Genomic DNA, 20,129 nt, shown 5'->3' with positions numbered 1-20,129 from the left:
AACGAGACCTCTTCTCTACTAAAAATAAAAATAAAAAAATTAGATGGGCATGATGGCACATGCCTGTCCCAGCTACTCAGGAAGCCAAGGCAGGAAGATTGCTTGAGCCTGGGAGGTGAAAGCTGCAGTGAGCCATGATTGTGCTACTGCACTCCAGCCTGGGTGAGAGAGCAAGACCCTGTCTCAGATAGATATAGATGAGAGAGAGAGATGAGAGTGAGAGAGAGAAAGAGAAGGATGGATAGACAGGTAGATAAATTGGATAGGTAAAATAGATTAGATAGATAAGGTAGATAGCACCGCTGCACTCCAGCCTACACAAGAGAGTAAGACCATCTCTTAGAAAGATTATTCGATAGAGATAGACCTCAAATTTTTAATGCTAGGAAAGCCTCTTTCAGAGGGATGTGTATGTGTATGTATGAGTATATTGAAACCATGGATAGTCAACAGCATCTCATTGTAGCTGCAACAAATACTATGCTCTACTTTGACAGTTTGGAGATGGTTATTGAGGCTTTGCATGTAATGTTTGAAATTTATGAAGTAAAACTTGTGAAATATCACAAACTGGATATTCAACCAAATTCTTTTTAATTAACTAGTATTATGTATTCAATCTTAATGTTTTTATAAAAATGATAAGAAACATGGGGCTTTTGGAAAAGTGCTAGTTACATTTGTTTTTAAAAATGTTTTTAACTGGAGGATTAACCAAAAGAAATTCTCACCATCATATTACTATACTATAAAATTGCCTTCTAAGTATAATTCTCTACATTAATTTTGAATTTCTTTAAATATAGGATAGTGAAGTTTTTATTACTGATAAAAAGACTGATAATTCAGAGGTTTTCTGGAATCCAACACCTGACATTAAGCAATGGAGATTAATAAGGCACACTGTAAAATTTGAAGAACAGGGAGATTTTGAATCAGAGAAGTAAGTATACTGTTTTACAGCTAACTTCATAAGGATCAGAGAGTAGTTTTTCAATTCCTTAATGAAATGGTCATTTTGTCACCTTTCTTCTGTCATATCTTAATTCAGCAAAATAGTTTATCATTTGTGGAATGTGACAGTATTCTGTTTCTGTGTATAAGAATGTCAAATAAATATAATATATATCGTCTTGCTTTTCTGTACCTCAAAACTACTCATGTTTTTCTTTATCAACTTCTCCAGAACCTTAAAAAAAAAAAAAGTTCTGTTTAAATAAGATTACAGGACTAATTAGTGACTCTTAGTTTCTACCTGGCAACTGTTTTCTAACCTAGTTTAGGCATTAGAACTCTAGGTAAAGGGAATAGTGCAGAATCTACTTCTGTACCATTCTCTGAAACAAAAATAAAGTTACTGGATGGACTGGCTTCTAAAGGACTTATTAGTTGGATAATAATTAAGGCTATCATTTCTGTTCTTAAGTCATGAACTTTTTTGAATCAAAAATATTATATACACATTCCCCATTTTATTGTTATTATATCTTTGTGTTAAGAGAAAGAGACTTATGTATAAAAGATACTTTGCTAGGCACTAAACACTCATTTTGCAACTTAGTCCTCCCTACATGTTCCCACATACATACTATTCTCTCTCATGGGAATTCAAGTGTGTGTGTACCTTCCTTTCTACACTCAAAATTAAGGTTGTCAAAGATGGAAGAATGTGTATATACCAGTTCTAAATATTCTGCCATACCCACTGGATGTTCTTTATCCAGAGATAAGCTTTGCCAGGGCATACACAGGATAATTTTTGAGAGTGTATAATTCAGCATATTTGAAGATGAGGAAATGAGACTTAGGATAAATAACTTTAAGTGCACCAGCTAAGAAGTGGCAGCTCTAGGACTTGACTCAAGTCTATCCGATCCCAAAGCCTTTTCTTCTGGTTTTAACATGCTGCCTTTCTAGATGGGTAGGATATAGATATACTTTTATTTAACAGAAGAACAAACTAGTAGAGGATATCATTTTACCTCAGTAGTCTTTTCTGTTAAACCAGTGGTTCTCAACACTGGCAATACATTAAAATATTTTGGGGAAACATTTTAAAAATGTATCAATACTTGGGCCTGACCCCAGAGATTCTGATTATAAAAGTTCTCTGATAATTCATGGATCCAAACTTGAGAAGCACTGCATTACGTTAATGGATCTTTCTGAAGCCAGTGGATGTTAAACAGTGTAAGAATCATCTAGGAAGCTTGCTTAAAGCATAGATTCCTGAACTTTACCTTCATTACTTTCCTATCATCTTGAGCCAGCAACACTTACTACCATGAGTTTTAGAGTCTATATAGTAAGTTTCTCTTGCCAAGTAAAAATAAAATTAGTCTCCACTTATGAACTTAGTTCATAGAGAGTCCCTCTCTCTACTCAAGGGACTGAATTTATATCTTGACTCATTTCTAAGCCTGTGAGCATAAGTGTTGTCAAAGCCAGAAATTCATGTGAGCATTTTTTTTCTCTACAAGGGGATTGAAGCCTGTTCTATATAGATTTTATTTTCTGTTGCATTTTTAATACTATTTTTGCACATGTATTAGACTCTGGCAACGGGTAACTCGAGCCATAAATGCCAAAGACCAAACTGAAGCTACCCAAGAGAAGTACGTTTTGGAAGAAGCTCAAAGACAAGCTGCCAGAGATCGGAAAACAAAAAATGAAGAATGGTCTTGCAAATTATTTGAACTTGATCCACTCACAGGAGAATGGCATTACAAGTTTGCAGAGTAAGTAACTTAAAATAGTTTATTTCAAACAATATATTATTAGCATGGTTTATTGCCTTTATTTCTAGAATATTTGTTTCTGGAGTATTTTTTAATTAAACCATGTATATTAGTGTGAGATTTTTAAACTTGGTTTTGCATTCATTATAAGCTTGACTCTATGATAGTAGTTAGCCTATAAAATGAGGGTCCAAAGATTAGATATGGGGAAATCTCATTATTAGAACTACTTATATAATTATTAATAACATTGAATCATATAATAGAAAATTTTAAAGTTCTTTGTTTAGTCATTGAGCAAATGGTATTTTTTTTTTTGATTTGTGTAGTACCCGACCATGGGACCCACTTAATGATATGATACAATTTGAAAAAGATGGCGTTATTCAGACCAAAGTGAAACATCGTACTCCAATGGTATGTAATAAAAAACCAGATACACTAGATACATAAATTTGTTAAATCTTTAGTATCTGTAACAACCAACATTTAAAATTTGGTTTCAAAATGTAAAATTTGGGGTGAGCAAAATAGGCAGCTCTGAACTCTTGTTACCCCAAAAAAACATCAGAAAACAAGCAAAAACTGTCAACTCAGTTTGCCAGAACTCTGGAAAACAGTCAGAGGTGTTCAGCAACCAAGTGAACACTGGATCAAGAAAGTGCAAAGAGAGGAAAGCTTTATGGCATTTTTCCTGCCCTTGCCCCAGGTCCTTCCCAGTGCAGTAGCAGTCTTGAAGGGCCCCTGCATTGCCAGTGTAAGTTCCTAGTTCCAGAAGGAACAGAGTGGACCTCAGACACAGTTGTATATGTCTGTCCTAAGCTGTCAGGATACTACCTGAAGGACTTAAACACACAGGCACTCATCTCTGAGAAAATCAGTAAAGACAAGTTATTCAAGGGAGCCAAACAAATTCTGGAGCTGAAAGGTATAATGAAAATGAAAATTCACCAGAGATACTCAAAAGCAAATATAAGCAAGCATAAGACAGGATCAGGAAACTTAGAGATAAGATCATGGAAATTATCCAGTCTGAGGAGGAGAAAGAAAAATGAATGAAGTGACATGAACAGAGCCTAAAGGACCTGTGGGACACCATCAAGTGGGTTATCATTGCATTATGGGAGTTCCACAGAGAGAAGACAGAGAAATGAATGAAGAATATTTAAGGAAAGAAGACCCCCAAATCCCTAAATTTGGTGAAAGATATAAACCTACAAATTCAAGAAGCTGAACAAACTCCAAGTAGGATGATCTCAGAGAGAACCACACCACAGCAAACTGTCAAAAGCCAAAGAGAGTCTTAAAACCAGCAGAGAAAAGCAACTTATCACATACATCAGGGATCATCCATAGGATTAACAACCGATTTCTCATAGAAACCATGGAGGCCAGAAGGCAATGAAATGACATATTTAAAGTGGTAGAAGAAAAAACTTGTCAATCAAGAATTCTATATCTGGCAAAACTGTCATTCAAAAATGGGGGAGAAATTAAGACATTCCCAGATAAAAGCTGAGGGAGTTCATTACCACTAGACCTGCCCTACAAAAAAATGCTAAGGGAAATCCTTCAGAATAAAATGAAACTCAAAGCTGTATGAAGTAATATTTTCAATAAATAGTTGGGCAAATATAAAACTAGTGCTGTTGTAATTTTAGTTTGTAAGTCATCTTTTATTTCCTACAGGACTTAAAAAATAAATGAATGAAAAATAACTTAATTACATATCTTTGTTATCAGACATACAATGTATAAAGATACAGTTTGTTACAACATAAAAGCAGAGAGGATGGAGCTGTATAGGAGGAAAGTTTTTGTGTACTACTGAAGTTAAGTTGGTATCTACTCAAACTAGATTGTTGTAGAGGTAGGTGTAAATGTCATCCCCATAGTAACCACAAATAAAATACCTTAAAAAATACACACAAAAGAAAATGAGAAGGGAATCAAAACAGTTTACTACAAGAAAGAAACACAAAAGCAGGCAGTAATGGAGTAAATTAAGAAACAAAAAACATATATGACATATAGAAAGTAGCAAAATCAGAAGTTCTTATCCATAGTCACTTTAAAATGTAAATAGATTAAACTCTCTGAGCAAAAGACAAATTGTAAAAATTGATTAAAATAAACATAACCCAACTATATGCTGTGTACAAGAGATTCACTTTAGATCCATAGACAGAGTAACATGAAAGGTTAGAAAATAATATTATGTGCAAATAGCAACTAAAGGAAAACTGAGGTGGCCAATAGTAACCAAAGGAAAGCTGAGGTGTTTATACTAATGTCAGACTAAATAGACTTTAAGTCAAAACTTGTTACAAGAGACAAAAAGGAACATGGCGTATTGATAAAAGGGTCAATTCATATATATGTATATACACACCAATCAACAGAGCCCCAAAATATACAAAGCAAACTGACAGAATTGGAAGATAGAAACAGCTCTATAACAATAGATGGAAAATTCAGTAAATTACTTTTAGCAATAGGTAGAACCTCTAGATAGAAGATCAATAAGGAGGAAATGGATAACTTGAACCACACTGTAAACCAACTTGACCTAGCAGACACACAGAACAATCCACCCAACCACGGAAGAATGCACATTCTTCTCAAGTATACATGGAACATTCTTCAGGATAGACCATATAACATGTCTCAGTAAATCCCACCTACTCAGGTGATTGAGGCATGAGAATCATGTAAACCTGGGAGACGGAGGTTGTAGTGAGCCGAGATCACACCATTGCACTCCAGCCCGGGCAACAGAGTGAGACTCTATCTCAGAAACAAACAAAACAAAACAAAACAAAACAAAACTCAATGGGTCAAAGAAAAACACAAGGGAAATTAGGTAATACTTAGACAAGTGAAAACAAAAATACAGTATAACAAAACTTACGAGATGCAGCAAAGGTAAGGAAAATATATATCTATGAACATCTACATTAAAAGAGATCTCAAATCAATAACCTTACTTCATACCATGAGAAACTGGAAAAAGAAGAAAAAACTAAACCCAAAGCTAGCAGAAGAAGAAAATAATGAAGATTAGAGTACAGATAAACAGAATAGAGAGTAGGAAAAAAATAGAATTTGTGAAACCAAACCAAAAGTTGCTCTTTGATAAAAATAAAGAAAATCAATAAACCATCAGCTAGGCTGAGGAAGCAAGAAAGAAAACAACAAATGACTAAAATCAGCAATTAAAGTGGCGATGTTACTACCAATCATAAAGAAATAGAAGGGATTATGAGAGAACACTATGAATAATTGTATGCCAACAAATCCCTAGAAACTCACAAATTACATAAACTGACTCAAAAAGAAACAGAAAATCTCAATAGAGCTGTAACAATAAAGAGATGGAATCAGTAACCAAAAACCTCCAAAGAAAAATTCAAGATCAGATGGCTGCACTGGTGAATTCTACAAAACTTTAAAGAACAAGCACAAATCCTTCTCAAACTCTAAAAAATAGAAGAGATGGGAACATTTACTGACTTATTCTCTGAAGCTAACATTACCCTAATGTCAAAGCCAGATAAAGACATCACAAGAAAATAAAATTACAAACAATAACCTTTATAAGTAAGATTCATACATCCTTAACAAAATAGTAGCAAACAAAATTCAGTAGCATATTAGAAAGATTACACACCATGACCAAGTGGAATTTATTCCAGAAATGCAAGGTTGGTTCCACGTAAGAAAATCAATGTAATATATCACATTAAGAAGGGGGGAAATCACATGGTCATCTCAATTGACATAGAGAAAGCATTTGACAAAATCCATCACCCTTTCATAATCAAAAGAAAGACCTCATAAAACTAGGAAGAGAAGAGACTTCCTCAACATGATTAAGGGCATGTATGAAAAACCCACAAATAGTAGACTCAGTGGTGACAGGTTGAAAGCCTTCCCCGTAACATCAGGAACAAGACAAACATTCCCACTTTCACCACTCCTATTTACCATTGTACTGGAAGTTCTAGCTAGAGCAAGAAAAAAAAAGAGAAGTCATCAAAATTGGAAACAAAGAAGTAAAACTATCTCTAATTAACAGGTGACATTATCCTATATATAGAAAATCCCAAATAATCCATAGAAAGCTACTAGAGCTAATGAACTTAAGAAAAATTGCTGGGAATAAAATCAACACACAAAAATCAGTTATGTTTCTAACAGTAAAAACTCTCGAAATTAAGAAAGCAATTCAATGATAGCATCTAAAAGAACAAATTTAACCAAGGAACTGAAAGACTTCTACAGTGAAAACTATAAAACATTGCTAAAGAAATGAAAGAACATTTAAATAAAGGGAAAGACACCTCATATTCTCAGGTAGAAAAGGTTAATATTGTTAAGATTTTGGCCAGGCACAGTGGCTTATGCCTGTAACCTCAGCACTTTGGGAGGCTGAGGCAGAGGAATTGCTTGAGCCCAGGAGTTTGAGACCAGACTGGACAACATGGCAAAACTCTGTCTCTACAAAAAAATAGAAAAATTAGCAGGGCATGGTGGCACATGCCTGTAGTCTCAGCTACTTGGGAGGCTGAGGTGGGAGGATCACCTGAGCCCAGAGAGGTCAAGGCTGCAGTGTCGTGACGGCACTACTATACTCCAGCCTGGGTAAGAGTGAGACCCTGTCTCAAAAAAATAAGAATATAACAGTACTACTCAAAGCAACCCACTGATTCGCCACAATCCCTGTCAATGTTACAAACCTTTTTTTGCAAAAATGGGAAAGCAGATCCTCAAATTCACATGGAATTGCAAGGGACCACAAATAGCCGAAACAATTTTGAAAAAGAAGTATAAAGAGAACTCTCACTTTTCGATTTCAAAACTTACTATAAAGCTACAGTAATCGAAGGAATGTGGTACTTATGTAAGAACAGGCATATTGACCGATGGAATAGAATTGAGTGTCTAAATGTCAAGCCAGACATCCATGGTCAATTAATTAATTAATTAATTAATTTTAATTATACTTTAAGTTCTGGGATACAAGCACAGAATGTGCAGTTTTGTTACATAGGTATACACATGCTATGGTGGTTTGCTACACCCATCAACCCGTCATCTATGTTAGGTATTTCTCCTAATGCTATCCCTCCCCTACCCCCCGACCCACCAATAGGTCCCGGTGTATGATGTTCCCCATCCTGTGCCCATGTGTTCTCATTGTTCAGCTCCCACTTATGAGTAAGAACATGCGGTGTTTGGTTTTCTGTTCCTGTGTTAGTTTGCTGAGAATGATGGTTTTCAGCTTCATCCATGTCCCTGTGAAGGACATTAACTCATCCTTTTTTATGGCTGCATAGTATGCCATGGTGTGTATATGCCAGATTTTCTTTATCCAGTCTATCACTGATGGGCATTTGGGTTGTTTCCAAGTCTTTGCTATTGTGAATAGTGCCACAATAAACATACGTGTGCATGTGTCTTTATAGTAGCATGATGTATAATCGTTTGGTATATACCCAGTAATGGGATTGCTGGGTCAAATAGTATTTCTAGTTCTAGATCCTTGAGGAATCGCCACAGTCTTCCACAATGGTTGAACTAATTTACACTCCCACCAGCAGTGTAAAAGCGTTCCATTTCTCCACCTGCTCTCCAGCATCTCTTGTTTCCTGACTTTTTAATAATTGCCATTCTAACTGGCATGAGATGGTATCTCATTGTGGTTTTGATTTGCATTTCTCTAATGACCAGTGATGATGAGATTTTTTTAATATGTTTGTTGGCTGCATAAATGTCTTCTTTTGAGAAGTGTCTGTTCATATCCTTTGCCCACTTTTCCATGGTGGTGTTGTTTTTTTTTTTTTTTTCTCATGAATTTGTTTAAGTTCCTTGTAGATTCTGGATATTAGCCTTTGTCAGATGGATAGATGGCAAAAAGTTTCTCCCATTCTGTAGGTTGCCTGTTCACTCTGACGATAGACTCTTTTGCTGTGCAGAAGCTCTTTAGTTTAATTAGATCCCATTTGTCAATTTTGGCTTTTGTTGCCATTGCTTTTGGTGTTTTAGTCATGAAGTCTTTGCCCATGCCTGTGCACTGAATGGCATTTCCTAGGTTTTCTTCTAGGGTTTTTATGGTTTTAGGTCTTATGTTTAAGTCTTTAATCCATCTTGAGTTAATTTTTGTATAAGGTGTAAGGAAGGAGACCAGTTTCAGTTTTCTGCATAAGGCTAGCCAGTTTTCCCAGCACCATTTATTAAATAGGGAACCCTTTCCCCATTGTTTGTTTGTGTCAGGTTTGTCCAAGATCAGATGGTTGTAGATGTGTAGCATTATTTCTGAGACCTCTGTTCTGTTACATCGGTCTATGTATCTGTTTTGGTTACTGTAGCCTTGTAGTACAGTTTGAAGTCAGGTAGCGTGATGCCTCCAGCTTTGTTCTTTTTGCTTAGGATTGTCTTGGCTATATGGGCTTTTTTTTTGGTTCCATGTGAAATTTAAAGTAGTTTTTTCTAATTCTGTGAAGAAAGTCAATGGTAGGTTGATGGATATAGCATTGAATCTATAAATTACTTAGGGCAGTATGGCCATTTTCACGATATTGATTCTTCCTATCCATGAGCATGGAATGTTCTTCCAGTTGTTTGTGTCCTCTTTTATTTCGTTGAGCAGTGGTTTGTAGTTCTCCTTGAACAGGCCCTTCACATCCCTTGTAAGTTGTATTCCCAGGTATTTTATTCTTTGTAGCAACTGTGAATGGGAGTTCACTCATGATTTGGCTCTCTGTCTGTTATTGGTGTGTAAGAATGCTTGTGATTTTTGCACATTGATTTTTTTGTATCCTAAGACTTTGCTGAAGTTGCTTATCAGCTTAAGCAGATTTTGGGCTGAGACAATGGTGTTTTTTAAATATACAATCATGTCATCTGCAAACAGGGACAATTTGACTTCCTCTTTTCCTATTTGAATACCCTTTATTTCTTTCTCTTGCTTGATTGCCCTGGCCAGAACTTCCAGTACTATGTTGAATAGGAGTGGTGAGAGAGGGCATCCTTGTCTTGTGCTGGTTTTCAAAGAGAATGTTTCCAGCTTTTGCCCACTCAGTATGATATTGACTGTGGGTTTGTCATAAATAGCTCTTATTATTTTGAGATACGTTCCATCGATACCTAGTTTATTGAGAGTTTTTAGCATGAAGGGGTGTTGAATTTTATTAAAGGCCTTTTCAGCATCTATTGAGATAATCATGTGGTTTTTGTCCTTGGTTCTGTTTATGTGATGGATTAAGTTTATTGATTTGCATCTATTGAATCAGCCTTGCATCCCAAGGATGAAACTGACTTGATCTTGGTGGATCAGCTTTTTGATGTGCTGCTGGATTCGGTTTGCCAGTATTTTATTGAGGATTTTTGCATCGATGTTCATCAGGGATATTGTCCTGAAAGTTTTTTTGTTGTGTCTGCCAGGTTTTGGCATCAGGATGATGCTGGCCTTATAAAATGAGTTAGGGAGGAGTCCTTCTTTTCCTTTTGTTTGGAATAGTTTCAGAAGGCATGGTACCAGCTCCTCTTTGTACCTCGGGTAGAATTCAGCTGTGAATCCGTCTGGTCTTGGGCTTTTTTTGGTTTGGTAGGCTATTAATTGCTGCCTCAATTTCAGAACTTGTTAGTGGTGTATTGAGGGATTCGACTTCTTCCTAGTTTAGTCTTGGGAGGGTGGATGTGTCCAGGAATTTATTCTTTCTTCTAGATTTTCTAGTTTATTTGCGTAGAGGTGTTTATAGTATCCTCTGATGGTGGTTTGTATTTCTGTGGGATTAGTGGTGACCTCCCTTTTATCACTTTTTATTGTGTGTATTTGATTCTTCTCTCTTTTCTTCTTTATTAGTCTGGTTAGTGGTCTGTTTTGTTAATCTTTTCAAAAAACCAGCTCCTGGATTCATTGATTTTTTTGAAGGGTTTTTCATGTCTTTTTTTTGGTTCCATGTGAAATTTAAAGTAGTTTTTTCTAATTCTGTGAAGAAAGTCAGTGGTAGTTCAGTTCTGCTCTGATCTTAGTTATTGCTTGTCTTCTGCTACCTTTTGAATTTGTTTGCTCTTGCTTCTCTAGTTCTTTTTATTGTGATGTTAGGGTGTTGATTTCAGATCTTTCCCACTTTCTCCTGTGGGCATTTAGTGCTATAAATTTCCCTCTAAACACTGCTTTAGCTGTGTCCCAGAGATTCTGGTACGTTGTATCTTTGTTCTCATTGGTTTCAAAGAACTTACTTATTTCTGGCTTAATTTCATTATTTACCCAGTAGTCATTCAAGAGCAGGTTATTCAGTTTCCAGTGTGGTTTTCAGTGAGTTTCTTAATCCTGAGTTCTAATTTGATTGCGCTGTGGTCTGAGAGACTTTTTGTTATGATTTCCGTTTTTTTGCATTTGCTAAGGAGTGTTTTACTTCCAATTATATGGTCAGTTTTAGTATATGTGTGATGTGGTGCTGAGAAGAATGCGTATTCTGTTGATTTCGGGTGGAGAGTTATGTAGATATCTATTAGGGCTGCTTGATCCAGGGCTGAGTTCAAGTCCTAAATATCCTTGTTAATTTTCTGTCTCGTTGATCTAATATTTACAGTGGAGTGTTAAAGTCTCCCACTATTACTGTGTGAGAGTCTAAGTCTCTTTGTAGGTCTCTAAGAACCTGAAATGAATTAAGACTTTGGGGGACTGTTGGGAAGGCATGATTGGTTTTGAAATGTGAGGACATGAGATTTGGAGGGGCTAGGGGTAGAATGATATGATTTGGCTCTGTGTCCCCACCCAAGTCTCATCTTGAATTGTACTCCCATAATTCCCACGTGTTGTGGGAGGGACTTGGTGGGAGATCATTTGAATCATGGGGGCTGTTTCCCCCATATTATATTGTTCTTGTGGTAGTGAATAAGTCTCATGGGATCTGATGGTTTTATCAGAGGTTTCCAGTTTTGCATCTTCCTCATTTTGTCTTGCTGCCACCATGTAAGAAGTGCCTTTTGCCATCTGCCATGATTTCGCGACCTCCGCAGACATGTGGAACTGTAAGTCAAATTGAACCTCCTTTTCGTCCCAGTCTCAGGAATGTCTTTATCAGCAGCGTAAAAATGGACTAATATATCTTGTCTTTCTGATTCTAGTTTCTAATCTTGCATTTAGGTTTTTAAGTTTAATACTGAACACCAAAATTACAAATCTATTAATAGGATAGAGTCCAAAGTTTATTATTCTAAGGAAAATTTAGTCATGGTTGATGGTTTCGTATACTTTTGAATCTTGTGCATCCATTTAAATGCTTTCAATAAGTTAAAATAATGCTCTACAAAATAATAGTATCATTTTTATTTATTATAAGATACTTTCTGTACTACCCAGATGTGATTAAAAGTAAATAAACAGTTTTACTGGAAACCTAGCATCGTTCAGTGGGAATGTTTCTAACATCAGGAACAAGATAAATATAATTTATACACACTATTACTTAACATTCTACTAGAGATACTAGCTGGTGCAGTCAGAGGTAGGGGGATCTATATTCGTATTTGTTTATGTATACATAAAAATATCCCTGGATATAAACTGATAGTGATGGGTACCTCTTTAGTGTGAGAGACTGGGTATACTGTTTGTTGTGTATTTTACTTTTTGACATTTGTGCCAAATTACTTTCTATTAAAATAAGATCATTTGATTGCATAAGCACATCACCTTTGTTAAATTTGAATTAGACTATTTCATTGTTGTCTTTTTTTTCTGAATATCATGCCTATGTGCAGATAATTTTGACAGTTGTACACAATTGGTCTTCAGTCCAAAATACAGTGCAAATTCACAAAATAGTTATTTTTTTCTTTAGGTTAATGTCCCCAAAATGAAACATAAGCCAACCAGGCAACAGAAGAAAGTAGCAAAAGGCTATTCCTCCCCAGAACCTGACATCCAAGACTCCTCTGGAAGTGAAGGTAAAAATATTTATTGCAGACTAATGAGAGTCTAATTTTTTTTAATTACTACACAATTTGATATGAATATGGTTTTTCATATTAACTCAAGAAGTTACATGATTTGGTTGGGGCAGGGTTGAGGTACAAAAGCGATTCTAGATCATAGATAAGTTGTGAGACAAGGACGCAAGGTAAAGAAACAGAAAATGAAAAAGGGGAGACACCTAAATAAAAACCACACTCTAGGGCGGGCGTGGTGGCTCACGCCTGTAATCACAGTACTTTGGGACGCCAAGGTGGGCAGATCACTTTAGGCCAAGAGTTCAAGAACAACCTGGCCCACATGGCGAAACCCCGTCTCTACTAAAAATAGGAAAAAATTAGCCAGGTGCGGTGGTGCACACCTGTAATCCCAGCTACTTGGGAGCCTGAGGCACGAGAATTGCTTGAACCCAGGAGGGAGAAGATGCACTGAGCCGAGATCGCACTACTGAACTCCAGCCTGGGTGACAAAGTTAGACCCTGTCTCAAAAAAAAAAAAAAAAAAACACACACACACACACTCTAGGTGATAGCTACCTCTTATACCTTGTTAACCTCTGAAAAATTGTTGATGGTTCCCTAGATTGAATTCAGACGCATTTTTTGAGCTTTGAGCTCACTTGCATGCTTCAAAAATGTTTTTCATTTCCAGAATATATTACTGTAGTGTTGGGAAGTGACAGACAATAAAAATATAAAACTTAGGAACTGCTAGATTAAATTGTACTCCATTCTTATTCGAGTCAGATAATGTGTAAACTATCTTGAACTACATTGAGATATAATCATGAAAGGATTAAAGTGATGTTTGTGATATTATGACAAAAAAAAAGAAAAAAAAAACTTTAAGCCATAATCTCTACTGAGTTTACACTGAACTACGGAGCCCATTTTAACCTATAAAGATAACACTAGAGGTGAATAAATGGTAGATTACTAAGAAATTAGATGACAAGCGATAACCAGTTTAAAGGAGAGGGAGCTCAATTCAATTCGAGGGAAAGTTCTTAGAATTCTGATGAATTATTAGGATTTCTAATGGATTATAGCAGTCTGGGCTTGGGGAGTGGGGTGAGGTAACATACTCGAGTAGTTAGAGGAATGAAACAAATAAGGGTTTAAAAGCAGGAGTCACATGGCATCCCAGTGTGTTAGAAGACAGTATTGGTTGTATTATTGTTATTCCCATTTTACAAGAAAAGAAACTGAGACACAAGTTAACCTGCCTAAGGTCACATACCCCATAAGTAGGTATATGTATGTTATATATGCAGATTTTTTGGCTCCTTAATTAACTCTGTCATCCACTTTACTATATAACTATAACGTATCAGCAGACATTTACTGAGTAATTAATATGTGCCAGACTGTATGTTAAATACACCTTATAACAACCCTGTGAAGTCTGGTATTATTATCCCTATTTTTAAAGTGAGAAAGCTGAGACTTGTAGAGAGGTTAAGTAGGATCTGAACCAAAATGGAAAGGAAGGAATGCATATGAGAGGGAATTTGGAAAAACATATACAGCTTGCTGATTGGCAGTAAAAATTTGCAGAAGTGTCGAAAGGGATTTAAAGTTTGGGTAACTAAACACTAACAATAAAATATTGAAAAAAGGGCTCAAGAAGCTGACTTCTTCAGAGGTAGGCAAATGGGCAAGGAACAGAAAACAGTAATACCTTCTTCAAGTTAATATATATTTTCTAATGAATTATTTCTGTTTTAATTAGTTAAAAAATAAAACTGGTGCCATCCAAAATTCAACTGTGTGGTTCTTTAAATATATTTGTAGTGTTCTAGTGTTGCAATGATGTGTTTGAAACTTCAAAAGTGCAGAGTATTCATATTACTATGCTAATCTCTAGGCTACAAAAACAAATGCCCAGGAAAATTTTTATTACATGAGAAACATTAAATTGAACTGTAGATTATTTTTATAGTTTCAACTTCATTCTAAATGTCTTTTTAGCTCAGTCAGTAAAACCAAGTACAAGAAGAAAGAAAGGAATAGAACTGGGAGACATTCAGAGTTCCATCGAATCTATAAAACAAACACAGGAAGAAATTAAAAGGTAATATACTAACAGTTACTATTCCTTTGAGACCAAGGAGTAGTTAAGAATCCTGTTATGTGGGAAATCATATGCAAACTTCATATTTTTATAACATTTAGCTAAGTTAAAATAGAATGTTAGTTTCTATCACCTGATGTTTGACACTTATGAAATTCCTCCATCACTAAAATACTTGGGAAGGGAGGAGAGGTTGTTTTTTCTCTGTGAGGGTAGAATTGGAATCACTTTATTTACTCCTGTAGTATGCTAGGAATGTAGCTGAGTTGCCTGTGGAGGTGGGGTTGTTTCTGAGAAAGTCAGTTAACAAAGGCCTCTATAGTCCCTTCTGTGCATGGCTATTATTTCATTGGAATGCATCAGTTGAAATATTGAAATGCATCCATAACAGTGGGTAAATATTCACTCTCTGAGCCCTTAAGTATTCCTCTTTGCAGTCTCAGACCCCTCCCCCAGCCCCTACATACCACCCCATTACCCAGCAACTAAAAATTAAGTGCTCTGTGAGTGTATAATATCAAATTGTGGGCTCTATGCCAACATTTCTGGCAAATCATTATAAAATTTGTTGTTGCTTATTTTTGTAGAAATATTATGGCTCTTCGAAATCATTTAGTTTCAAGCACACCTGCCACAGATTATTTTCTGCAACAAAAAGACTACTTCATCATTTTCCTCCTGATTTTGCTTCAAGTCATAATAAACTTCATGTTCAAGTAGAAGTTCTCTGCCATTGAATCAGTGAACTAGAAAGATCTGATTTGGCCTGGGACCAGTGTTCAAGTTGGTTTGGTCTTTATTAAAAATCACAATATTCTGAAAACAAAAAACCTAGGAGATAAATGTAGAGGTATTGACTTTTCGTATCTTTTATCTTCACACTGAAACAAGAGCTATCCTATTTGATTATTAAAGTGAGCTATGTGTTAAGTGCCAGGACATTTCTAGCTTTTGTGAGAATGTGTCTACATGTGAGTATAATAAACCCACATGTATACACAATTGTCTCTTATGTACTCTTACCTGACAGTAGTCTTTGTATTCTATAGTATGTTCTGAAATACAGTGTTAACATTGTTCATAACAAAAAATGCTATCAATCTTATAAATATATGTAATCTATTTTCTTCATAAAACAGGCACAAAACTTTTATCAGTAGGGAATTACAGATTGAGAAATGATGGAAAAATAGACATAATTAATTCAATACACTACTGTTAAAATCATTTGCAAAGCACTCAGCTCAATTGTCTTCTTAGAAGGAAAGAAAAAGTATGAATAGTCAAAATGAATACACTGAGAGAGATAAATGGCAAATTGCTTTTTTAAAAGTTTACATAAGATTTTTTTTTTAACCCCTAGAATTTAATATTTATAGATCCAGGTAAATATATATACTTTTGTTTACATCAGTATAAAAACACTGGTGTGCAACTACTTGGATTGATTATAATACCACCTTAAGCACTTGCTGAAAAAAATGTGGTCAAAATTGATTGCTGTCCTTTTTTCTTATTTTTGTTTTTCTTAAGTCAGCTGGTTCATAACATAGGCCAAATTCTAGAGATGTTTGTAGGGCATTTGAAGTGCTGATAATTCATGTTTTTTCATTATGAAAACTTATTTTAGCTTTAGACTCTAATGTGTTCAGTGAATAAGCAGGATACAAAAAATTATAACCAGTATTTTACTTCAAAAACCAAAAAGAGAAAGGCAATAAGAAAAGACACTGTGTGGTGGCCTTTATGTGAACATTAAAATTGGTTTTTGTAAAATATGCAATAAGTTGAGTTTTTACGAAGAGTATCAAGTTCTGAAGTTTAATTTTTTATTATCCTCCCTCTTCTTAGTAACTTCTTTCTGTGGCAAAACCACAATTCTTTAAGATTCCTATTGTTCAGGCTAAGGCAAACTAAGTTTTTTTGTTTGTTTCTTCAGTTTAATATTTTGACTTTGTATTTTTACAGAAATATTTATATTCCTCGAAAGCAATTTTTGCCAAGGTAGTTAGGTTTAGGAATATGTTGTTCTAAAATATATCTTAGAATCCTGAAAGTATAGATTTTGAAATGTTTTTTAATGAAAATGAAGGTCAGAGAGAATAGTCACCCCCACCACATTTGCCTTTCTGTAGGAGGAGGCTGTGAAATGGTAAAATTACAATCATTTATGCCATGATAAATACAAGGGTTGATTGGTAAATTATAAAAATCAAAATGATAAAAAGAGCCTGCTTTTTTCCCTAATCAATATAGCTATCTCAAGTATCCTTAGGTTTCTATGAAGAACCATTTCCATGTTTTGTTGGCAAAATAATGCTGTATTCCATATGTACATGTGACAGGATGTTTTAAATTGATAAAAGGATAAATATACCCAGTGTTTTCATGACATTAGAACAAATGGAGTTTTGGTTATATTTTGTATTTGTCAATATAATGTTTGTATTCACATTCTGTTACACTCTGCCTATTCATTGATATATTCTGTAAATATTGTACAGTTTCATCTTTTTTATGGTTTAGTTAATTACATACAACTTGATTGGCTTATCACAAAAATCATTTCATCATTAAACCTTGTTAACATTTTTTTTATTGGTGACCCACCTCTTAGGACTTTGGTCTTATCCACGTGTATGTTGTTTTCATTTGGTCCAAATAATATTTTATTTGTATGGGTATCTTCTAAGACTAAATAGGTAGTTATGTTCTTTATTTTTAAAATTTCTTTTTAGAGCAAATGTTATGGGTTCTTACCCAAAGAGTCAAAAACTATTTCTTAAGAAAGAGCAGGGTTATTCATGACTGTTCCTTATACACTAAAAGCATGCATCTAATCTAATAGTCCTCTTATGCTTTTAGTTGTATGAGTTTCTTTCTATGAACTGAACACAAAACTCAGGAATTGGTGGCTTAATTTTAGATCAGTGCTTGTACTAGACTTAGTTATATGAATCTTTAAAACACATAATTACTAACTTTGTAGCCATATATGTAATTGACTTTGAATGTTATTTGCCTGAAATTAATCTTCCTTCACATATGGATTCATAATGTGATTTACGGTTCCAAGTTGTCTGAGAGCCTCATGAGGGTTTCTAGGATTTATGACCAGTTTTTTTCATTTATCCAAATGTTATTTTCCTACATGAAAATTTAACTGAGTAATAATTATTCACATGTGCATTTTCTTTTTAGCTGTTAAATGTACTATGCCATCATCCACCATTTAGTAAGATGTAGCTGGCCCAGGACATGTAAAAAAAAAACAATAAATAGAGCATGTGAAATGTTAAGTTACAGCAATAGATATTTTACTTATATTTCATGTTAGTACTTTTTTGTTTTATATCAGTTATAAAGGTACAGTGTACTCTTTGTCACAGCTCAGTTGGTAATTGCATTCCATTGAAAAGTTGGCCTTGTAAAATACAACTCTCATTTAATATTCATGCTTTTGTGCCTTTAAGAAAATATTTTTGTCATTTTTTTGTGTTACAGAACTATAATATGATTCAAGGTGTTTATAGGCTTAATTGTCATAAAAGGGTCATTTCTGTGTGTCACTTTATTTCTTTTTATATAGCTATATTTAAACAATAATGCTATCTTTTATAAGGTTTGTCTATTTACCTATTCTTTACTCAGACATTGATGTAGACTTGTCAGATTATTCTGAGTATTGTTAACAGTGCCTTTTCGATGGATTTCACACTTTTTGGCTGTTAACTTGTGCCATGTACACACAAAATTTTGTGGAAGGCAGTTTTAACTTTTTGAAGAATATCTGTCAAAATTTAAGAAAACAAATGTATAAAATTCCATTTTTTCCAGTGTTTAGCATTTCTAGTAAGCAGTGAGGTTTTCTGTTTGACATACAGTGATGATGGCATTATTGATAAGCCATACATGAGACTGCAGATTATATTGAATCACATTAAATGTACAGAAATAAAATACTAGATTTATATCAAATTTTCCAATTTGAACCAGTGGAGAAAATCCCACAGAAATCAGTAAGTTTACATTTCAGTTTCTATCTTATTTGACTAAGTGGAAAGAGATTCTTTAATATGTATAACCTGCCATTATGTAATTTGGTTTCATTTTATTCTACCTGTTGTGTGAGTTTAGTATATTTAATTTACTTTTTGTTACTCTTTACATACTGTTTATTTTTATTACAGTTTTTAATTGAAGATGGACTGTTAAAATTGTATAGGACCAGTGTCGTCTTAATATGATTAATATATTTACAAGAGCCACACGAAACCCATGACAAAATGAATGTGAATATTCTTTCTAAAAATTTAGAAAATATCTTTTTGCATTATGTAATTTGTTTTACAATATCAAAATTTTTCATTTAAAGAAAAAAATGTCATGAAACATTTGAATTGATGAGCCACAGAACTTCAGCTGAAATTTTTTTCACTTTTTAGCATGCTAAATATACATCTGAGTTTAAATATTCTGTTTAATGGCCATTTATAAATACAAGCACTACCACTGGTCAGTTTTGTGTGATAGAATAAAAATATGTTACCTGCAGTGTAAGTACAGCACACTGTCAAATTCTTTTCCTTAAGGTGCACAGTAAATGTACAGATAGTTATAGACTACTGTTTTGTAATGTAGTACATTTCTAATCTATTATTCCTAACCTATTATAACTGTTTGCAGAGAGAAAAGAATTGAATTTTTCTAATAATCTGTAAAATTATGCTAACTTCTACAAGTAGGCTTCTAAATAAAATTTTTTAAAAAAGCAAACGGTGATCAAGTGACTTTTAATACAATATGGTGACTAAATTAGTGCTAATTTGTTTTAATCTCCCCTTTTAGGGGGATAGGGATAGCTGCAAAGGATGGCAAAGGACTTGAAAGGGATTCAACAGTGAGAATCCCTGAAGTATGCTTTGCTTGGTGCTTTATATTCATTCTTCTCGAATCCTCTATGAGAACTTTAAGAGGAAGTTAGCCAGATTTTATACATGAAGACGCTGAGGCTCAGAGAGGTTGAATGTCTCCAAAAGCTACAGAGTAAGAGTGGTAGCCCACTGTTACTTTAAGAGTAAAAACACAAGTTTGAATCTGTATCTCCATAGTACACTTAAATAGAACTCTAATAGCACTTCACTTCTAAATGTCAGGAATATAATCCACTGCTTGAATCTATATTGAGTAATGTAACCCGAGTAGCACCAGAAAAAAAACCCTACTATTAAACATACACGAAATCCATATGAAAGGGTTTTTTTTTTTTACCCCCCTCAGATCACCTATTAGTCTATACCAAGTCAACATCAGATGAGTTCCGAGGCATCATT

At 34.6% G+C, this 20,129-nt stretch overlaps 1 protein-coding gene across 26 annotated transcripts in view; it reads left to right on the top strand.

The window, feature by feature from the left end:
• The window catches only part of OSBPL8 (oxysterol binding protein like 8), a 216,990-nt gene extending 197,418 nt beyond the window's left edge, over positions 1 to 19,572 (top strand). For all 26 annotated transcript variants that reach the window (XM_065524596.1, XM_065524597.1, XM_005571596.4 and 23 more), the window contains 6 exons: positions 807 to 943; positions 2,553 to 2,738; positions 3,068 to 3,155; positions 12,593 to 12,698; positions 14,694 to 14,796; positions 15,384 to 19,572. In XM_065524596.1, the coding sequence (XP_065380668.1) occupies positions 807 to 943; positions 2,553 to 2,738; positions 3,068 to 3,155; positions 12,593 to 12,698; positions 14,694 to 14,796; positions 15,384 to 15,516 (753 nt within the window). In that variant the 3' untranslated portion in view covers positions 15,517 to 19,572. The remainder of the gene's footprint in view (positions 1 to 806; positions 944 to 2,552; positions 2,739 to 3,067; positions 3,156 to 12,592; positions 12,699 to 14,693; positions 14,797 to 15,383) is intronic.
• The last annotated feature ends 557 nt before the right edge of the window (positions 19,573 to 20,129 follow it).

The sequence above is a fragment of the Macaca fascicularis genome, chromosome 11 (genome assembly GCF_037993035.2).
Source record: "Macaca fascicularis isolate 582-1 chromosome 11, T2T-MFA8v1.1".
Lineage (NCBI taxonomy): Eukaryota > Metazoa > Chordata > Mammalia > Primates > Cercopithecidae > Macaca > Macaca fascicularis.
Note: the sequence above shows the minus strand (reverse complement) of the source record. Positions and strands in the feature narration are given on the sequence as shown.